Below are 21,084 nucleotides of genomic sequence, written 5' to 3'. Positions count from 1 at the left end.
TTGGCTCCCCCCAATCAAGGCCCCCTCTTTGTGGAACCCCAGCCAACCCCCCCCCAACTCAAGGGGCCAATTTAGTGGCTAACTCTGGAAGTTGTTTCTCCCCTGACCTGAAGGCTCCCCCCCCAGGCAGTTATCCCTCTCACAGCCCCCCCCCCCCATTCTCATGAAGGCCTACCTTATTCAAAATCCTGGTGTGTAGTGTTACCCTTGCCCTCATTGGCACCTTCACCCAAAATGGTTCCAGCGATTCCTAGACATGTAGTACTACTTCTAGGGGTTCACGTTTCCATATAAGGGCATCTATGGAAATGACTTCTAGTGGTAGTACCACGACCCTACTATTAGGGGTCAACAGTGCCATTTTGGGTGAAGGCAGGAGTGGCAGGGGCTCTCTCCTGTCTGCACCACTGCACACCAGGGATTTTGAATAAGATAGGCCCGAGAAAGGGGCCTGGGAAGGTGATAAGTGTCTTGGGGGGTGGGGGTGTCTTCAGGTTAAGGGAGGGCAACATCTGGGAGGGGGTGCTCTTGCCACAACAAATGTTTCTTTTAAACTGTGCAGGAGTCCTCCACCTATATTCCTGCCAGTGGGGGGGGGGGGGGGGGGGGTGCTGTTTCAATATCCCTTTTTCATTAGCGAGGGACAGGCAAGTTCTGCAGGACTCTAGAAGACCTGCCTCTCCCTAGTGATTGAGAACACAATATTGAAGAATCCCCACCAGCAGCAATGCAGTTGGAGGACTTCTAAACAGCTTAAAGGAAACATTAGCCACCACTATTGTCAATTATATTGCCAATTATATTGTCAGTTATATGAACAACCTGATTGACCTCCCAATTAGAAATAGAACAATGTCATCGTGAACATACCTCAATCTACACCTCCCAAACTGCAAAGGTGTCAAGTACAAAACATACTATGCATCCAGTTTCTCCTTTCTGAGTAGTCAACTTTGGAATGCTCTCCCAAGACCCATCCGAGCTATTAATAACTATTTACCTTTCAGGAAAATGTTAAAGTCCCATTTTTTCAAGCAAATTTACCCTAATGGACCAGCTTAATTCCACCAGATCACCTACGATACTCCTGCTAAGACGTCGACGCTTACTCTGACCCCAATGTTATACTCAATCCCTCATCTTCTTCCCCCCATCCTTTACCATTTCCCTCCCATTCTCCTTCCCTTTCACCTATCATATCCTTGTCTACCTTCCCTATTCTAGTTCATTACGTTCTTTTCACATGTCCTTGGTAATGCCTTTCATAATGTAAGTAGTTATGATCATCACAATTTATAATACTGTTCTTACATTTCCTTGTTTTTACTGTATTCTTTACCATGTAAGATGCTTTCTTTTACTATGTAAGCCGCACTGGACCTGCTGTATGTGGAAAAGAGCGGGGTACAAATGTAATAAATAAATAAATAAAATAAATGAGTGCCAGCCCTTTTAACAGTAAAATAACCCCACCCACTGCACACTGCAAGCCACATTATAGTATTTACATAGTAATGAGCTGTTTTATATGCATTTGCTGTGCAACGTGGAGTGGCCTAAATATTGCTGTGTTAGAGCAGTGCAACCAGCATTAGACCCTTTAATATACATTGAGGGGCAAATAATGTAGGTTAATGCCCTAATTTAGCTTGATGACCACCCCTCTAAGTAAGTATAACAATGTTGTTAAAGATGCAGAAAGGAGTATTCTTGCTGCTGTAATGGCATGCTAAACATTCATCTGCCCTATAAGTCTGTGTGGAGCTGCGGTTTAAGTTATACAGTGTTTCTTTCTTTTGATTTTCCTTGCATATGTTGCAATAATCAGGGCTTCTGGCGTTTTCTACTGTGAGATTGTGCACCAAACGTCTTAGCTGTTATAACCCTGACTTGGGTGCTGTGCGCCAAAACACGGCCCGTGTTGGGTCACTAAAGAGAGGTTTATGTTTAACTTATATGATTAAAGGATCTGTGTCCCGATTTTGAAGGTTCCTGGTGCTTCTTTTGGCTATTTGTAATAATCGGGGCTGACATAAACATTAGTCAAATGGGCAGCAGCTTCTAGGGAACAGCAAAGTAGAGCAATAGGTCCTGAAGGAACCAGTGAGCATGGACAGTGAGCAGTTTACAAATTGCCCATTTACCTGGGTGAATGACTTGTGAAACAGCTGTATATACATGTGTGTATATACCCTCTTTTAAATGGCCATTGAGAACATCTCTTCAAACCCTGGATAATGAGCTCAGTTTGGCCAAAACTTGCTGAAGTTTATTACTAGGGCTGGTGCAAGAGTGTTAGGCATCCTAGACAAACCTTAAGGCTGGTACCCCCTTTTCAGTTGACTTTTAGATCCGTAGCCACAACTCCTCCCCCCACCTGTTAAATTTGTATAACTAAGCTTAATAAACATGATCTCCCAAACATCACCCATTCCTGTACAATAGTTTGAAAGTATGATGTCAAATTATATGCCTATATCTATATGTACAATACTTAATAAATGGCCGATTCAGTTAATAGTCAGACTGGTCCCAAAATATATATTTCTGTACTTAATTAGACCAATCCCCAATATATATATGGATATTCAAAGAAAAATAAAGAAATCCATATATATATTGGGGATTGGTCTAATTAAGTACAGACATATATCTATATGTATACATAGTACTCATAAATTACAAGTGATCACAGAAAGAAGAAGGCAAGCAACAACATCTGTAGATCTGGAGCTGCTCAGAAAAGCTGATGAAATAGGAAAGCAAATGATAAAAAAAAATAGCTGATATAGTAAAATTAGGGGACAAGAAATTTTTATAAATATTAGTGACAGGAGGAAGTGCAAAAGTGGCACTGTAAAACTCAAAGGTGAAGAGGAAGGAATACTTAGAGACTGAGGAGGTTAAAGCTGTGTTCATAGCTTGGTTGGAGTGGTCTATAAATTATCTCCCTAATCTATCTATCCTCAGAATAAAAATACATATAGAAATGGAAGTTTGGTAGACCCTGAATGATTTTCAGCATGGGCGCAGTTTGGGGGGAGCGAGGGGGGGCAGTGCCCCCCCCCCCCACACGAGCTGCTCCTACCCAAACCTCCTTGGACTAACCCACCACTATCTTCTCTTCTCCCGGCCGCTGCTGTTGCAGCCTGGAGGAACCGCAAACTTCCATGCTCTTCTCTTTCCTTCCCTGCCTCTCGCACGCTCACTCCCTCCCTCCCTCTTCCTGGCAAAGCATAATGCAAACGTGTGCGGGGCCGTACTCCTGCTGTGCACGCCGCTGCTGGCCTCCCTCCTTCTCCCTCACTCGCCTCATAATATGTTCCTGTTTCCTGAGAAAGGAGGGAAGCTGGCAGCGGCACACGCAGCAGGAGTACGGCCCCTCACACATTTGCATTATGCTTGCCAGGGAGGGGGAGGGAGGGAGGGAGCGAGCGAGCAAGATTTTATGGTCAACGGGCTCAGAAACAGGTTAAATAAAAGGGGAGAAAGTATAGATCCTTGAGGACCTCCACAGTCGCTTCCCCATCTGCCATCTCTCCTGGACCTCCAGTGGCGGCTCTTCCCTTCCCTCCTGATTTACCTTGTTGCTTGTCTTGCAGTCTTTGCCCTGCAGTATCAGCGTATTGAAAAGCTGTCTTGGACTGCACCAGGCCTTTCCTTCTGACCCCGTGTCCCCTTCTGAAAACAAGAAGTTGCATCAGAAGGGGGCTGGATGGGTCAGGCCCAGTGCAGGTCAAGACAGTGTTTCAATATGCTGCCGCTGCAGGACAAAGACTTACTGCGGAACAAATAACAAGGTAAACCAGGAGGAGAGGGGAGAGCCGCCAGTCATCTGGGAGGAGAGGAAGAGATGCTGGACTGGGTATGCGGGTGGGGGAGAGAGAAAGGGAGGATGGTCAATCATTAATCACGATTAATTTTAAAAATTCACATTAATCGTGGTGTTAATTGTGATTAAAATGTGTAACCATAAATTTTTGTAAATTTTGCTGAAATTTAAACTGTCCATTTTATTTTTTGAACTTTGAGTAGAGTGACCAAAACCAGGGCTTTTGTTTCCGTCTGAAACCGAATCTTTGACGAAAACATGCTGCTCTGTTTTGGCTTAAACTGAAGCCAAAACTGAGCCTGTAACCTCGCCCCTTGCTGCTACTATAAACCTGAGCCCCTACCCATTCTGCCTAGCAACTCTGCCCTTCCCTCCACCCCCTACCCGTAGGCCCTCTATAGGCCTACCTTTGAAAAACCCTGGTGGTCTAGTGGCCTTTTCAGAGCAGGAGCAGTCCAGAGAGGCTCCTGCCCTGCTCGCTGCATAGCCAAAATAGCAGCTGCAATTTCCTGCAGCAGCCTCATGAGGCTGCCACGGGAGGTTGGAGGCCGCCATTTTGAGATTAGAACTAGCACGGGAGGAGCAATCCCCAGTTGCTCCTGCTGATGCCATTTCCAATCTCAAAATGACGGCCACAACCTCCTGTCATAAAGCAGATTTAAAGATAGAAAGGGAAATGGGACTTGATATACTGCCTTTCTGAGGTTTTTGCAACTACATTCAAAGTGGTTTACATATATTCAGGTACTTATTTTGTACAAGGAGCAATGGAGGGTTAAGTGACTTGCCCAGAGTCACAAGGAGCTGCAGTGGGAATTGAACTCAGTTCCCCAAGATCAAAGTCCACTGCACTAACCACTAGGCTACTCATTCCTTAGAGGAAAGAGGTCATTGAGGTAATATATTTATTTAAGTTTTGCTCACACCTTTTTCAGTAGTAGCTCAAGGTGAGTTACATTCAGGTACATGGGATATTTCTCTGTCCCAGGATGGCTCACAGTCTAAGTTTATACCTGAGGCAATGGAGGGTTAAGTGACTTACCCAAGATCACAAGGAGCAGCAGTGGGATTTGAACTGGCCATCTCTGGATTGCAAGACCGGTGCTCTAACCACTAGGCCACTCCTCCACATTATATATTATATATGATAGAGGAATTAAGTACCTCCAAGGTATAAATGTCTTTTAATAGAAATGAGGGCCTAGAATACGAAGTAATAATATGAAGATAAAATGGACAGACTCGGAAGAAATCTAAGGGATTATTTATTTGCAGAAAGTGTGGTGGAAGTGTGGTACCGCTCTTAGTGGGATAGCTCAGGCATAAACCAAGGAAATCTTTCTTGCAAATAAAATAAAGAGATGCATCTAATAGCCTTCAGTGGAGGCAAAGGCGATGAGGACAGTATCTGAACTGAAGAAACCATGAGACAAACACAGTGGATTTCGGGGGGAGAGGAAGGGATTGTAGAGCTGAGCAGTTGAAGTGGATTGGCAGACTGGATGGCATTTGTATGGCCTATTATATAATATCATTTTCTGTTTTTGTGTTTCTAAAGATGAGCCTTTTTAAAACAATGGGATGGAGTTGCATGCAATTATGCATGTTCATTTCAATTTTTTTTTCTGAAGTGGTTGAATTATGAATGGCTGTTAAAACAAAGAGAGATCTGGCATTTAGTCTGTCAAGAATAGGATGAGTGGTACAATTTGATATATCTTTAGAGAGGAATAATGAGTCTGTAAGGATTGAGAAGTTCTTGTTAATAGTTTCGGAGTTTAGAAATGCAGATGTATATTTGGAGTATTTTGAAACTGACAGCAGGTTAGAATGACATCTATTTCTGAATAAAGAAAAACATATGAAGCAGTTCTCCAGATGGATTTTTGAGAAGTGAGCTTTGAAGGCTAACTTTAAAAAAAAAAAAAATATATATATGTGATCTTGTGGTCCAGTTCTGGTCCGGATACCCAATTTGTATAATCTTGGCTTTTGTGTCTTGGAGCCTAATGTCTGAACAAGGGAATAAGACAAAACAACAGTAAATGTACTTGCAAGTTTGCTAAAACTTTAGGGAGGTCACTGTCACAGCTGCAAAGACTAGCAGCCTTGCTCGACTGATTTATGACTTCCCTTTTAAACTATCGCTTTTTATTAGCAATAATCAAGCATGTCTGTACATTCCATACATGATTACAAACTTACCCCCTGTTTAAAAAGCCACACTAGTGGCTGCCATGTGGCAATGCTGACACAGCCCATTCAAAGTGAATGGGTTGTGTTGGCATTAGTGCAGCGACAACCGCTAGCACGGCTTTCTAAACAAGGGGGTTGGTGAACAATATACTTCTCTCTTTATCACATATTGCTTGCAACATTTAGAGCCCACTTTATCTTCTTTGGCTAGACTACATACACATTTCCTCCCTTATGCCTTGTTTCTCAAGGTCCTGTTTAGTACATCCTAGATTAGCAGTTACAGATAACAGATAATATTCACAGCTCATTCCCTCCAAGGTTACAGTTCTCATCAAAAGAAGAAATTTAATAATTCTTCTTTATATGACTGAAACAAACTCTCATTTCTCCTTGGTCTCCTACTTGACTTCACTGACACAAATTCTCCACTTTTCCTTGGTCCCCTACTGAACCTCTTCTACAATCCAGGTGTTACTGTCTTTGCAAAAGGAGAACTGGTCTTAATAAATGTAATTTAATTTTATATTTCCAACTGTTAAGGCTTTGTGATATAGCCCCCCCCCCCCTGTTTACTAAGCCTTGCTAACGGCTGCTGCACGGCATTGCCGACACAGCCCATTGAAGGTATTCTTGATCTTATTTGCTGTCCCTTTACTAACAATCCCTGGCATCCTATTTGCTTTTTTGACTACCGCCATGCACAATGTATTGTCTACAATGACACCTAGATCTTTTTCTTGGGTGCTAACTCCTAAGGTGGACGCTAGCATCAGGTAACTATTACTTGGATTATTCTTCCTATTGTGCATCACTTTACATCTGTCCACATTAAATTTCACCTGCCATTTGAATGCCCAGTCTTCCAGTTTCCTAAGGTTTCTCTGCAATTTTTTACAATCTGCATGTATTTTAACAACCTTGAATAGTTTTGTGTCATGTGCAAATTTAAGTGCCTCACTTGTCGTTCCAAATTCCAGATAATTTATAAATATGTTAAATAGCACCGGTCCCAGTACAGATCCCTATGGCACTCCACTATTCACCCTCCTCCATTGAGAGAAATGAATATTTAACTCTACCCTCTGTTTTCTGTCCAATAACCAATTCCTATCCACAACAGAATATTTCCTCCTATCCCATGACTCTTTCATTTTCTCAGGAGTCTGTGTCAAAAGCTTTCTGAAAATCTAGATACACTACATCATTCAGCTCACCTTTACCCACATGTTTATTCATGTCTTCAAAGAAATGAAGCAAATTGGTGAGGCAAGACTTTCTTGGCTGAATCCATAAAAGAACAACAAGAAGAGAGTCCAAATCTCCCGCAAAAAATGCCAAACGCACAAAAACAACAAAACAAGCGGAAGAAACCCAAAAGGACCAGACTGAAACAACAGATAGTAAGAGCACCAAAAAAGTTTATTGGGACCCTACACGGTCTGTGTTTCGGCCAAAAAGGCCTTCTTCAGGGGTCTTCAAATTGACGTATACATTTTTGTTTCTTTTTAAATAGCAGCGTCCTTTGCCATGACCGTGTAGGGTCCCAGTAAACTTTTTTGGTGCTCTTACTATCTGTTGTTTCAGTCTGGTCCTTTTGGGTTTCTTCCGCTTGTTTTGTTGGCTGAATCCATGCCAACTCTGTCTTGTTAAACCATGTTTATTTATGTGTTCCATAATTTTATTATTTATAATAGTTTCCACTGTTGTGCCCGGCACTGACATCAGGCTTACTGGTCTGTAATTTCCCGAATCACTCCTGGAATCCTTTTTAAAAATTGGCATTACATTGGCCACCATCCAATCTTCAGGTACTACAGACAATTTTAACAACAGGTTTCAGATCACTAACAGCAGATTAGCAATTTCATGTTTGAGTTCTTTCAGTACCCTATGCTTATGTTTATTTGAAAGCCTTTACTTAAAAAAGGTCAAAGTGGTTTACAAAACTGTAGAGTGCATGCCATCCGGTCCAGGTGATTTACTACTCTTTTCTTTCAGTTCCTCTGCATCATCACCCTTGAAAACCATTTCTGGTACAGGTAGATCTCTTACATTTTTTTCAGTAAAGACTGAAGCAAAGAATTCATTCAGTCACTCCGCTATGGCCCTTTTGCTCCTTCATGAACTAATGGTCCCACAGATTCCTTCACAAGCTTTCGGTTTCTGATGTACCTGAAAAAGTTGTTACTGAGAGTTTTTGCCTCTGCGGCAAGTTTCTTTTCATATTCTCTTTTATCTACTACTACTACTACTACTACTTAGCATTTCTATAGCGCTGCCAGGGTTACGCAGCGCTGTACAAGTTTAGACAAGGGGAAGGACAGTCCCTGCTCAAGAGAGCTTACAATCTAAAGGTAATAAGCTATGTAGTCAGTGTATGTATCTGGAATGGGGAAGGTGGTTAGGCGCCAAAAGCAAGAGAGAAGAGATGGGCCTTGAGTAAGGACTTGAAAATGGGCAGGGAGGGCGCACGGCGTATGGGCTCAGGAAGTCTGTTCCAGGCATAAGGTGAGGCGAGGCAGAAGGGGCGGAGTCTGGAGTTAGCGGTGGTGGAGAAGGGTACAGATAGGAGTGATTTGTCCTGAGAGCGGAGGTTAGCAATGCATATAACTTGCCAGTACTTACGTTGTGGAGTGGAGGCGTGCTGTAGAGTGGAGGAGTGGCCTAGTGGTTAGGGTAGTGGACTTTGGTCCTGGGGAACTGAGGAAGTGAGTTCAATTCCTGGCACAGGCAGCTCCTTGTGACTCTAGGCAAGTCACTTATCCCTCCATTGCCCCATGTAAGCTGCATTGAGCCTGCCATGAGTGGGAAAGCGCAGGGTACAAATGTAATAATAATAATTTTCTTATTCTTGCCATGTGGGGGGGGGGGGGGGGGGGGACTTACCGCTACCCATTGTCCTTTATCAGCACTAAGGGCCAGATTCTATATATGACGCCTAGAAAATCCACCCGGAAAACATTTGCCTAAGCGTATTCTATAAGCAGTGTCTAAATTTAGGTGCAGTATATAGAATATACTTAGTTGATATCCTAGCAATGAAAACTACGCGCATCCATTTACACCAATGAAAATGTGGCATAAATCCCGGCACATACTGTAGATTTAGGTGCAGAGGGCCATATTCTATAAGAATGCATATAAATTTTGAAATGCCCACGAAACGCCCATTTCCCCGCCCATAACCATGCCCCTTCTTGCCTGCGTGCATTAAAATTTAGGCGCAGTGCGTTACAGAATACGTTTAGGGAGTTGTGTGTTAAATTCTAATTATTGCCAATTAGTGCTCATTATTGCTTGTTAAGTGCTGTTAGCAACGCTGATTGGCTTGTTAAGCCAATTAAATTAGGCGCATTGTTACAGAATACGCTTGGATTTTGGTGCAGATCTCTAGGAAACAATATAGAATCCAGGGGTAAGCACTATTTTATAAAGAGTGCTCTGGATTGGGTGCTGGTATTTACACACTGGAGCTCAACTCATTGCATTTGGGTGCAGAAATGGCGCTATTCTATAAAACTGTGCACAACTTTTCAGAATGTCCCTGCTCCTCCCCTGGTCATGCCCCCTTTTGAGTTGTGAGCTAGGGGATTTAGGTACCTAGTCATATTGAATAGCATGCAGTCAGATGTGTTTGCAAATCCAAATTATTGCTAATTAACTGCAATAATTGATAATATCAGTTAATTGCTAGTTAATGGCTCATTAAACAATTTATTTGCATGTGTATCTTTGCTCTGTGCTGAAATTTCAGTACCCAAATTTGGGCACCATATATATAGAATCCAGGGGATAGTGATGGAACAATGCGAGGGCATTCTGCCTAACTATGGATATAGCAATATTCAGCCACTATGGGTCCAATATTCAGATCGAGGAGCTGCTGCAGCTAGAGGATTTTCTCAAATTGTTTACCAATTTTCTGTTCAACCTCCTGCAATCCAGTGCCTACTTCTGTAATGTCTGCCTTCAGCTCCCCTTTATCTGATGTCAAGAAAGCATAGGACAAGCACATAGGATCTCTAAGAGAGAGGAAGGGATAGTTGATGGTATGGATGGGCCATATGGCCTTTAACTGTTAGTATTTTATTTTCTATAATATAGTGAGTAGTGTACATACACACATACAGTGGGGGAAATAAGTATTTGATCCCTTGCTGATTTTGTAAGTTTGCCCACTGACAAAGACATGAGCAGCCCATAATTGAAGGGTAGGTTATTGGTAACAGTGAGAGATAGCACATCACAAATTAAATCCGGAAAATCACATTGTGGAAAGTATATGAATTTATTTGCATTCTGCAGAGGGAAATAAGTATTTGATCCCTCTGGCAAACAAGACCTAATACTTGGTGGCAAAACCCTTGTTGGCAAGCACAGCGGTCAGACGTCTTCTGTAGTTGATGATGAGGTTTGCACACATGTCAGGAGGAATTTTGGTCCACTCCTCTTTGCAGATCATCTCTAAATCATTAAGAGTTCTGGGCTGTCGCTTGGCAACTCGCAGCTTCAGCTCCCTCCATAAGTTTTCAATGGGATTAAGGTCTGGTGACTGGCTAGGCCACTCCATGACCCTAATGTGCTTCTTCCTGAGCCACTCCTTTGTTGCCTTGGCTGTATGTTTTGGGTCATTGTCGTGCTGGAAGACCCAGCCACGACCCATTTTTAAGGCCCTGGCGGAGGGAAGGAGGTTGTCACTCAGAATTGTACGGTACATGGCCCCATCCATTCTCCCATTGATGCGGTGAAGTAGTCCTGTGCCCTTAGCAGAGAAACACCCCCAAAACATAACATTTCCACCTCCATGCTTGACAGTGGGGATGGTGTTCTTTGGGTCATAGGCAGCATTTCTCTTCCTCCAAACACGGCGAGTTGAGTTCATGCCAAAGAGCTCAATTTTTGTCTCATCTGACCACAGCACCTTCTCCCAATCACTCTCGGCATCATCCAGGTGTTCACTGGCAAACTTCAGACGGGCCGTCACATGTGCCTTCCGGAGCAGGGGGACCTTGCGGGCACTGCAGGATTGCAATCCGTTATGTCGTAATGTGTTACCAATGGTTTTCGTGGTGACAGTGGTCCCAGCTGCCTTGAGATCATTGACAAGTTCCCCCCTTGTAGTTGTAGGCTGATTTCTAACCTTCCTCATGATCAAGGATACCCCACGAGGTGAGATTTTGCGTGGAGCCCCAGATCTTTGTCGATTGACAGTCATTTTGTACTTCTTCCATTTTCTTACTATGGCACCAACAGTTGTCTCCTTCTCGCCCAGCGTCTTACTGATGGTTTTGTAGCCCATTCCAGCCTTGTGCAGGTGTATGATCTTGTCCCTGACATCCTTAGACAGCTCCTTGCTCTTGGCCATTTTGTAGAGGTTAGAGTCTGACTGATTCACTGAGTCTGTGGACAGGTGTCTTTCATACAGGTGACCATTGCCGACAGCTGTCTGTCATGCAGGTAACGAGTTGATTTGGAGCATCTACCTGGTCTGTAGGGGCCAGATCTCTTACTGGTTGGTGGGGGATCAAATACTTATTTCCCTCTGCAGAATGCAAATAAATTCATATACTTTCCACAATGTGATTTTTCGGATTTAATTTTTGATGTGCTATCTCTCACTGTTACCAATAACCTACCCTTCAATTATGGGCTGCTCATGTCTTTGTCAGTGGGCAAACTTACAAAATCAGCAAGGGATCAAATACTTATTTCCCCCACTGTATGGCATGCATAGCTACATACACACAGTTGTGAAGTGGCCCTGTTAACAATTAGAGTAAGGGTTATTCCTAGTGGAATTCTGCATGACTGCACAGGATTAACCATTTTCACGCAGAATCTGCACTGAGAGGAATTTTTTTTAAATGGTTTGGGAATGGACTGCAGTAAAGGAAGGCTGGCTGGCTGGCTGGCTGGCCCCCACCCTCTCCTGAGCCTCGGTGAGCCCTCTCCTGGCCTATGCCCTGGTGGTCTAGTGGCTTCTTTTGGGGGCAGGAAAACTCCCCACTCTTTCCTGCCTGCTGCCGCTTCTCTGGGCCAGTGCCGCCACTTCTTCAAAATGTCCACCAAGATTTCAAGTGGTACTCTCATGAGGCTGCTGCAGGAAGTCTCGGAGGCACAAACCCAGATTAGCGGCAGCAGGCAGGAAAGAGTGGGGTTCTTTCCTGCCATGAAAAGGTACTCCCGATGCAGCTCCTCCTCTTCCTCCTACCTTTCAGTGACTAGATTGGTGAGTGCGAGCAGGGGTGCAAGTGCAGGTTTGGGGGTGGGGGGATCTTGAACAAAATGGCATGTGATTATGTGCAGGGGGGGGAATAGAAAAAATTGAAGTTGATGGAGTGTGGGGGGCTCAAAAAGGTGGATGGAGTATGGGTGCAGAGGGGGGGGGCTGGAAAAAGGTGAATGCTATGTGTGGGTGTAGGGAGAGGGGGTTGGAAAAATATAGCTGGTGTGTGGGTGCAGGGAGGTGGATGCTATGAGTGCTGGAAGGGTTGCTGTAATATTGCTTTAATTATAACAAATAAATTTGCAGAATTTGCAAATTTTGTGTGCAGAATTTTGACTTTCTTTTTGGTGCGGAATTCTGGCATGAGTCATGGGTTAGCACCTAAATACCAGAGATACACATGCAATTATATAATTTACACACGCAAGTGTGAGCCCTGCCCATGTTCTGCCTATTTGTATGCTCCCCCTTGCAAATATGCACTATCCCCCTAATTCTATAAAAGTTGCCAAACATTGCATGCACAATTTAATTGAATAATGAGCTAATGAGATTCAATAATTGTTTTTAACAAGCAATTGTTGGTACTAATAAGCTTTAATTAGAATTTTACACGTGAGTAAAAAAAAAGGGCACAGAAATGGGAGGTCATGGTCAGAATGGGGGCATTCCTAGCATTTATGTGTGTTGTTATAGAATAAGGGGAACACACATCCAATTTAGGCATGCACATTTGCACCACATTTCAGTTGGTGCAATGGGCACGCCTGACGTTATGCATGATTCCTAGGCGTAAGCACTATTCTATAAACTGTGCATCTGCTAATTAGCTCATTATAATAACCTGTAGACCATAAGTACATAAGTAGTGCCATACTGGGAAAGACCAAAGGTCCATCTAGCCCAGCATCCTGTCACCGACAGTAGCCAATCCAGGTCAAGGGCACCTGGCACGCTCCCCAAACGTAAAAACATTCCAGACAAGTTATACCTAAAAATGCGGAATTTTTCCAAGTCCATTTAATAGCGGTCTATGGACTTGTCCTTTAGGAATCTATCTAACCCCTTTTTAAACTCCGTCAAGCTAACCGCCCGTACCACGTTCTCCGGCAACGAATTCCAGAGTCTAATTACACGTTGGGTGAAGAAAAATTTTCTCCGATTCGTTTTAAATTTACCACACTGTAGCTTCAACTCATGCCCTCTAGTCCTAGTATTTTTGGATAGCGTGAACAGTCGCTTCACATCCACCCGATCCATTCCACTCATTATTTTATACACTTCTATCATATCTCCCCTCAGCCGTCTCTTCTCCAAGCTGAAAAGCCCTAGCCTTCTCAGCCTCTCTTCATAGGAAAGTCGTCCCATCCCCACTATCATTTGCATTCCGTTTTCGTTAAATGCTACCGTGACAGGAAAATGGCTCGGAGAACCCTTTTGTGCATGTCCCGGCTTACTACTTGTGCGTTAAACTGGCTAGAACCAGTTTAAAAACCATATTGCTGGCTCGTTAAGTTTAGTGCATCCAGCCCTGAGTGTTATATCTTGAGGTGGCATCGTGTAGCAATACCAATAAATTCATCATAAATAGAGAGGCTTCCCCTGATAGAATTTTGAAAACCATAACACACAGCTTAAATTGGATTCTAGTGGAGGAGTGGCCTAATGGTTAGTGCAGTGGGTTTTGGACTTGGGGAACTGGGTTTAATTCCCACTGCTGCCTAATGGGTAGGGCAGTGGGTTGAGATCCTGTGGTAGCCCAGCGGTAGTTCCCAATTGGCGTATGCCAACCCTTTAGTAAAAGGGTTCCTTAACTAGCTAACCCCTCTGTTTACCAAGGTTGAGAGAGTAGTGAGAGTGTGAAATAGGGGGTGAGAAAAAGAAGGTAACATGTGGGGAAAAGTTGAGACCTAGAGTGAATGACCTGAGTGAATGGAGAGACGGATGAGTGGCATTGCAAGGAAGCCCAACTTTCAGTCATGCGTACTTGAAAAGGGGGCATGTCAGGGGCAGTCCAAAAAGTTGAGTGTGGATTTATAGCCAGCCACATATACCCAGATATTCAATACTGGAGCCCAGACATGGCCTGGTATTAATATTCGGGAATAAAGCTGTCGGCAGTCAACAAAATGGTGAGCACCACTGGCTCAATATCTACCTCATCTTGCCAGTCATTTCACACACATTTTTATGTATCGTATTCCAGCATACGCATTGTAGGAATGTTGATACACTGCTTTAGTGCTGAAAGGTACTTGGCACTACAGCACATCTGTTGTGTGTGTTGAAATCCTTTGTGTTTCTTGTTAATTCTTGAGTACGTAACATATACATTGTGTCGTTTGTGCCTCAGATGACATGGATTTGCAGGTTTAAATAAATTCTTCGAAACCGCACGTACTTGGCACTACTAACTCTCTCTTTAAGAGCCCTTCAACTATAACTACTCCCCTAACAAGGGTCATATATAGGTTTTAACCTCCACCTTAACCATATATCATATAGAAATCATTCATATGTTTTTTATCGCCTCAGCAGTGCACATGACCAACTTCACTCTTTTATTGGACATTCAACAGCACCCAAATCCTCACTGGCGATAATATTTTATTAAACTGTTTCTTCATTTACTTATTTAACTGTTCATTTTACTTTTTAATCTCTAAGTTACTTATAAGCAATACTTAACTTGCACTGAAATCAGACCAGGGGTTCAACAATGCCCGACATGCATGTTTCGCCCTAAAAGGCTGTGTCAAGGGCTCCCCCTTAGCCCTTCTTAGTACCAGCCTCGCAATGTTTTCTTTCTGGATTTCCTCCTGCTAAGATTAAATAAATTCTTGCCATAATTAAGATAGCGATTTGAGAAAGAATTACTCTGAAATAGCAAGTCTTCCGTTTTTTTGTTTTGTTTTTAGTTTCTGCCATTTCAAGCAAAAATATAATAAAATAAAAGGAGCAAAATGCCTTTTTGGAACATGGTACTCTATCCTCAGCATTAATTAGTCATTAGTTCTTGTTCAGGAAGCTACTCAACGAAAACCATTTTCCTTTAATGAATCATTGATGAGAAGCATGTGCCATGTTAATGAATATCATTTTCTGTGGAAGTGCATTTATGGTTTGGAGCAGCAGCTACTTTAGTTGGTTTTCTTTTTGATGGTGATCTCTTAAAAGATATTTTTTTTTTGGGGGGGGGGGGGGGGTCTGTTAACCACTGTGCCATGTTAAACTCAGCACATCAACATGGACTTAACCCAAAGAAGAGTGCGAACACCTGTGCTAGCTTCAAAGAACTTTGGAGCTTTCTTTGTGCATCTCTTTTAGCATGTTTTCTTCATGCTTAAAAACAGTACTTGATGTCAGTCTTATTACAGGGTTAATTTAACAGTGCATGCCCTTCTGAAGATGCTAGGTCATTGCATGAAATAATGATAATGTACTGTATAAGTCGTTGGTGAGGCCCCACCTGGAGTATTGTGTTCAGTTTTGGAGGCCGTATCTTGTTAAGGATGTAAAAAGAATTGAAGCGGTGCAAAGAAAAGCTACGAGAATGGTATGGGATTTGCGTTACAAGACGTATGAGGAGAGACTTGCTGAACTAAACATGTATACTCTGGAGGAAAGGAGAAATAGGGGTGATATGATACAGACGTTCAAATATCTGAAAGGTATTAATCCGCAAACGAACCTTTTCCGCAGATGGGAAGGTGGTAGAACGAGAGGACATGAAATGAGATTGAAGGGGGGCAGACTCAAGAAAAATGTCAGGAAGTATTTTTTCACAGAGAGAGTAGTGGATGCTTGGAATGCCCTCCCGCGGGAGGTGGTGGAAATGAAAACGGTAATGGAATTCAAACATGTGTGGGATAAGCATAAAGGAATCCTGTGCCGAAGGAATGGATCCTCAGGAGCTTAGTCAAGATCGGGAGGCGGGGCTGGTGGTTGGGAGGCGGGGATAGTGCTGGGCAGACTTACACGGTCTGTGCCAGAGCCGGTGGTGGGAAGCGGGACTGGTGGTTGGGAGGCAGGGATAGTGCTGGACAGACTTGTACGGTCTGTGCCAGAGCTGGTGGTTGGGAGGCAGGGCTGGTGGTTGGGAGGTGAAGATAGTGCTGGGCAGACTTATACGGTCTGTGCCAGAGCCGGTGGTTGGGAGGAGGGGCTGGTGGTTGGGAGGCGGGGATAGTGCTGGGCAGACTTATACGGTCCGTGCCCTGAAGAGCACAGGTACAAATCAAAGTAGGGTATACACAAAAAAGCAGCAAATATGAGTTATCTTGTTGGGCAGACTGGATGGACCGTGCAGGTCTTTTTCTGCCGTCATCTACTATGTTACTATATAATGTACTGGACTTGCTCTATTCCTAAGTAAGATTTTTTTTCTCAGAAGCACAGGGTAGGAGTAGCCCCTTAATGATCAATTTTCAAAAGATTTATCTGGCTAATTTAGGACATTTGTGGGGTGCATCGCTGAATCTGAAGAGTGTGAAAATTATGAGGAAATTTAGCAGGCTTGGAAAAGGGTGTTTCTAGGGAGGGTTCTACCTTTAGCAAATTGTTGCTTTTCAGTACTAGGTGACTCGGTTTAGCTAGGTTATTCTGGTGGCACAAATGGCTGTTCTAAGTTCAACTGGATAAATTTAGGAGAATTTTCAGCTGTAAATCATCTGGCGAGGTGCAGCTGAAAATTTGACTTAACCCGGTAAAATTACCTTGTTATATCTGTGGCTCAGCAGGCTTATTGAAAATTAGCTTCTTCCTAATTAAGGGGCCCTTTTACTAAACCATGTTAATCACCAACACAGGGAAAAGGCTTACCACACAACACATTCATGTATTTTACTGTAATTTGCCTGCCAGCATGTGCTAATCACTTGTTTATTTATTTTTATAATTTCTTTTTGGAGAGGGTGTGTCATGGGCAGGAAGTGGGCAGAGGAGCGTTATCCAGCCAGTGTGTTCACATTAGTACATGTTAATTAGTTAATATAGACTTAACGTGGGAGCACTTACCGTCTCCTAAATAACTTTTTACTGGTATTGCATGCTAATGTTCACATTAGTGTGCAACCGTAAAAAAAAAATATATTTAAAAGCCTATAATTATGCTGCACTGAATCGGACTTTAGTGCATGGGAAAGTCTTGCACTGAAATGCACTAAGGCCATATAATTTTGTTAGGTAATACTAAATATATGTTTTAAGATCCTTCCCAGCTTCATTTCTGTTTAGAGGGTAAGGGGGTTGGAGCTGTTGGATTGTCGTAATCTTAGTTATTGCAAATTGGACTATATTGTTTAGCTAGCTGAACTTACTTAGGGCTCCTTTTACAAAGCTGCGCTACCGATTAGCGGTGTGCTAAGGGGCCCTTTTACAAAGTGGCGGTAAGCACAATGCAGGCTTACCACACGCCACTTTGGAGCTACCACCGGCCCAACGTGGGCGCTGGCAATAATTTCAGCCCCAGTATGTGCCAATTCCCAAGCCGGGGAAAGTAGGGCCCGGTTTTTTAGTGTGGTGGCTACCCGGCGGTAATTGGGCAGCACTGTGCGCTACCCGGTTACTGTCAGGTTAGCGCGGGAGCCTTTACCACCACCTCAGTGGGTGGTGGTAAGTCCTTGCCCTGCATGACCCTGCAGGAAGAGCAATCTTACCGCATGGCCATGTATTTTTGCAGACCTTCTGCGATAAAAAGGGCCTCAGCGAATGGCAAAAATGGCCACTGGTGCTACCGCAGGACCTTTTTTATCGCAGCCTGGTAAAAGGACCCCTAAATGCAAAGAAGCCCATTCTATTCAATAGGCTTCTTCGCATTCAGAGCCCCTTTTACTAAGCGGTGGTAAGCTCAACACAGGCTAACTGCTCACTAAACAGGGACTACCGCTGGGCTACCACAACAGCTCGCAAGTACTTCCCACCCCTAGTGCGCTGTCATATCCAGCGCTACAACAAATATTTTAATTTTTGTAATGCCAGAGTGTACCTGCCAGTAATCGGGCAGTGCTGTGCACTTCCCTTTTACCACCAGGTTAGCGCGGGAGCTCCTACCGCCACCTCAATGGTTGGCGGTAAGGGCATCCCCCCAAAATGGCCGCGTGGTAAGTGCTTTACTTGCCGCACGGCTATTTCCTGCAGGAAAGAGAGACTTCCTTTTACCCGCTGTGGTAATAGGGGGCCTTGACGTGCGTGAAAAACACATGCCGATGCCAGCGCAGGCCCCCTTTTGCCTCAGTTTGATAAAAGGGGCCCTCAGTGCATCGCTAATGGTAGCACAGCTTTGTAAATGGAGCCCTTACTTTTTTAATGATATTTTCCCTTAGGCCAACTCCTTTGGCTTTTCGCCACTTGTCCTCTCTGAGTGTGATTTAATTTTCTGTAAGTTAGACTGTTTATTCTTAGATTGCTTTATTATTCTGTATATTCTGCATTGTTAACTTGAATCAGGAAAATGCAAGTAATCATGATTGTATTTTGCTTGATAATCAATTAAATTAAAAAAAAAAAAGACATGCATTAATGCTGGAATTTAGTGTGGTTTAGTAAGAGGCGCCTAAGCTCTTTAGTTATTATTTTATTGTGTCTGTGCCTTTTGGTGATGCTGACCTTTGGCTACTTTTGTAATGCATAATTTTATAATAGGTTGTCTAGATTGGAAGCCCAAGTAAGTGCCTATTTTTATTTTTATTTTTTTATTTTTTATTTTTTTTTGGGGGGGGGGGGTCTATTTTGTAAAGACAACATTAGTACCTATCTGTGTTTATAAACTAGCCTCACAAACCCTACAGCCACCAGAGGTAGATTTATACCTGCTTGGAAGTGTACATCACAACTCTGTCCAACAGCTATTTGTTTATCTTAGATTTAGCTCAAACCTTTTCAGTAGTTCAAGGTAAGTTATATTCAGGGACACGTGGAGGGGCATTTCGAAAGGGACGTCCAAGTTGTGATTTGAACGTCCTTGCAAAACCGTGACATCTAGGGGCGGGGAAACCCGTATTTTCGAAACAAGATGGACCTCCATCTTTCGTTTTGATAATACCGTCAGGTACGTCCAAATCCTTAAATTTCGCTGTCCCTAGATTTGGATGTCCCTAGACATGGACGTTTCTGATTTTCAGCAATTTTCGAAACCAAAGACGTCCATGTCAAAAACAACCAAATTGAAGGCATTTGGTCATGGGAGGAGCCAGCATTTGTAGTGCACTGGTCCCCCTGACATGCCAGGACACCAACCGGGCACCCTAGGGGGCACTGCAGTGGACTTCATAAATTGCTCCCAGGTACATAGCTCCCTTACCTTGTGTGCTGAGCCCCGCAAAACCCACTATACCCAACTGTACACCACTACCATAGCCCTTACGGGTGAAGTGAGGCACCTATATGTGGGTACAGTGGGTTTCTGGTGGGTTTTGGAGGGCTTGCTGTTTCCTCCACAAACATAAAGGGTGGTGGGGGGATGGGGCTGGGTCCGCCTGTCTGAAGTGCACTGCACTCACTAAAACTGCCCCAGGAACCTGCATACTGCTGTCACGGACCTGAGGCTGGCACGACATATTTTTAAAGATGTTTTTTGAGGGTGGGAGGGGGTTAATGACCACTGGGGGAGTAACGGGAGGCCATCCCCGATTCTCTCTGGTGGTCATCTGGTCATTTTGGGCACCTTTTTGTGCCTTAGTCATAAGAAAAACAGGTCTGGGTGAAAACGTCCAAGTGTTCGTCAGGGATATCCTTGTTTTTTTTGATTATGGGTCAACATCCAAGTGTTAGGCACACCCAAGTCCCGCCTTCGCTATGCCTCCGACATGCCCCCTTGAACTTTTGCCGTCCTTGTGACAGAGCGCAGTTAGGGACGTCCTAAATCGGGTTTCAATTATACCGTTTTGGATGTCTCTGGGAGAAGGACGTCCATATTCCGATTTATGTCGAAAGATGGACGCCCTTCTCTTTCAAAAATGAGCTCAAAGGTATTCCCATGTTCCTAGAGGGCTTACAATCTAATTTTGTCCTTGAGACAATGGCGGTTAAGTGCACAAAATCACAAGCTGCAGCAGCGGGATTCGAACCGGGTTTCCTGGTTGTCAGCCTTTTGCTCTCCTGCACTTGTACACGTAGGTTGTATAAAAGTGGGAGCGAACTTTCTCTGTGCCTACTTTATATATGTGTAACCCCTGGGGTTTCTAGAATTGCCCTCCTTATTGTATAATATGAATAAATGTGTTAAGGTCTGAATTAAACTTCCTCCAGGAATCATATCTCATGAGTGGATTGCTTGGAGCTTGAGAGATGTTTCACTGAACCTACATGCAGTAAGAATTATCCAACAATAAGGCTGCACATTGCTTGTGAGATCCCTGCATTTTACAAAAATTTCAGGAAAAAATATTTCTGTTATAAACATTGCATTTACAATTTGCTTTTCTACTTTTTATTTTGACCAGGTAGACAAGAAAATTGTTCGAACTGAAATAGGAGTTCTGCTTCGCCTTTCACATCCTAATATTGTAAGTTCATTTTGCAGTAATTTTCCTTGCATCATATTCCTTTGATATTTGTTCTGACATTGCATTTGATTTGATGCGTTTGGATTGTCTGGACAGAAGTTCTTTAGTTATCTAGCAATATACTGCACGTTTTAGGATCAATAAGCTGTTTTTATACAATGGGACAACTAGATTAGAGAGCACCCAATTTCCCGTCAGTAGGATATGAGGAAAGTAGTACTGCCCAGAACAAAAATAGCAGCAGAAATTTATATAGAGCCGCACAGGGCTGATACTGAACTATAGTGCCCTGTGCAAATTACCTACTGGTGCTCGATGCCCTC

General features: G+C 43.4%; 1 protein-coding gene across 2 annotated transcripts in view; it reads left to right on the top strand.

Annotated features, from left to right (window-relative positions):
• Nucleotides 1-21,084, top strand: part of CAMK4 (calcium/calmodulin dependent protein kinase IV) — a 380,765-nt gene that overhangs the window by 199,779 nt on the left and 159,902 nt on the right. For both annotated transcript variants that reach the window (XM_030193470.1, XM_030193471.1), the window contains exon 3: nucleotides 20,699-20,761. In XM_030193470.1, coding sequence (XP_030049330.1) covers nucleotides 20,699-20,761 — 63 coding nt within the window. The remainder of the gene's footprint in view (nucleotides 1-20,698; nucleotides 20,762-21,084) is intronic.

The sequence above is a fragment of the Microcaecilia unicolor genome, chromosome 2, assembly GCF_901765095.1.
Source record: "Microcaecilia unicolor chromosome 2, aMicUni1.1, whole genome shotgun sequence".
Lineage (NCBI taxonomy): Eukaryota > Metazoa > Chordata > Amphibia > Gymnophiona > Siphonopidae > Microcaecilia > Microcaecilia unicolor.
The sequence above is the reverse complement of the archived record's forward strand: the minus strand, read 5'-3'. Positions and strand labels throughout refer to the sequence as shown.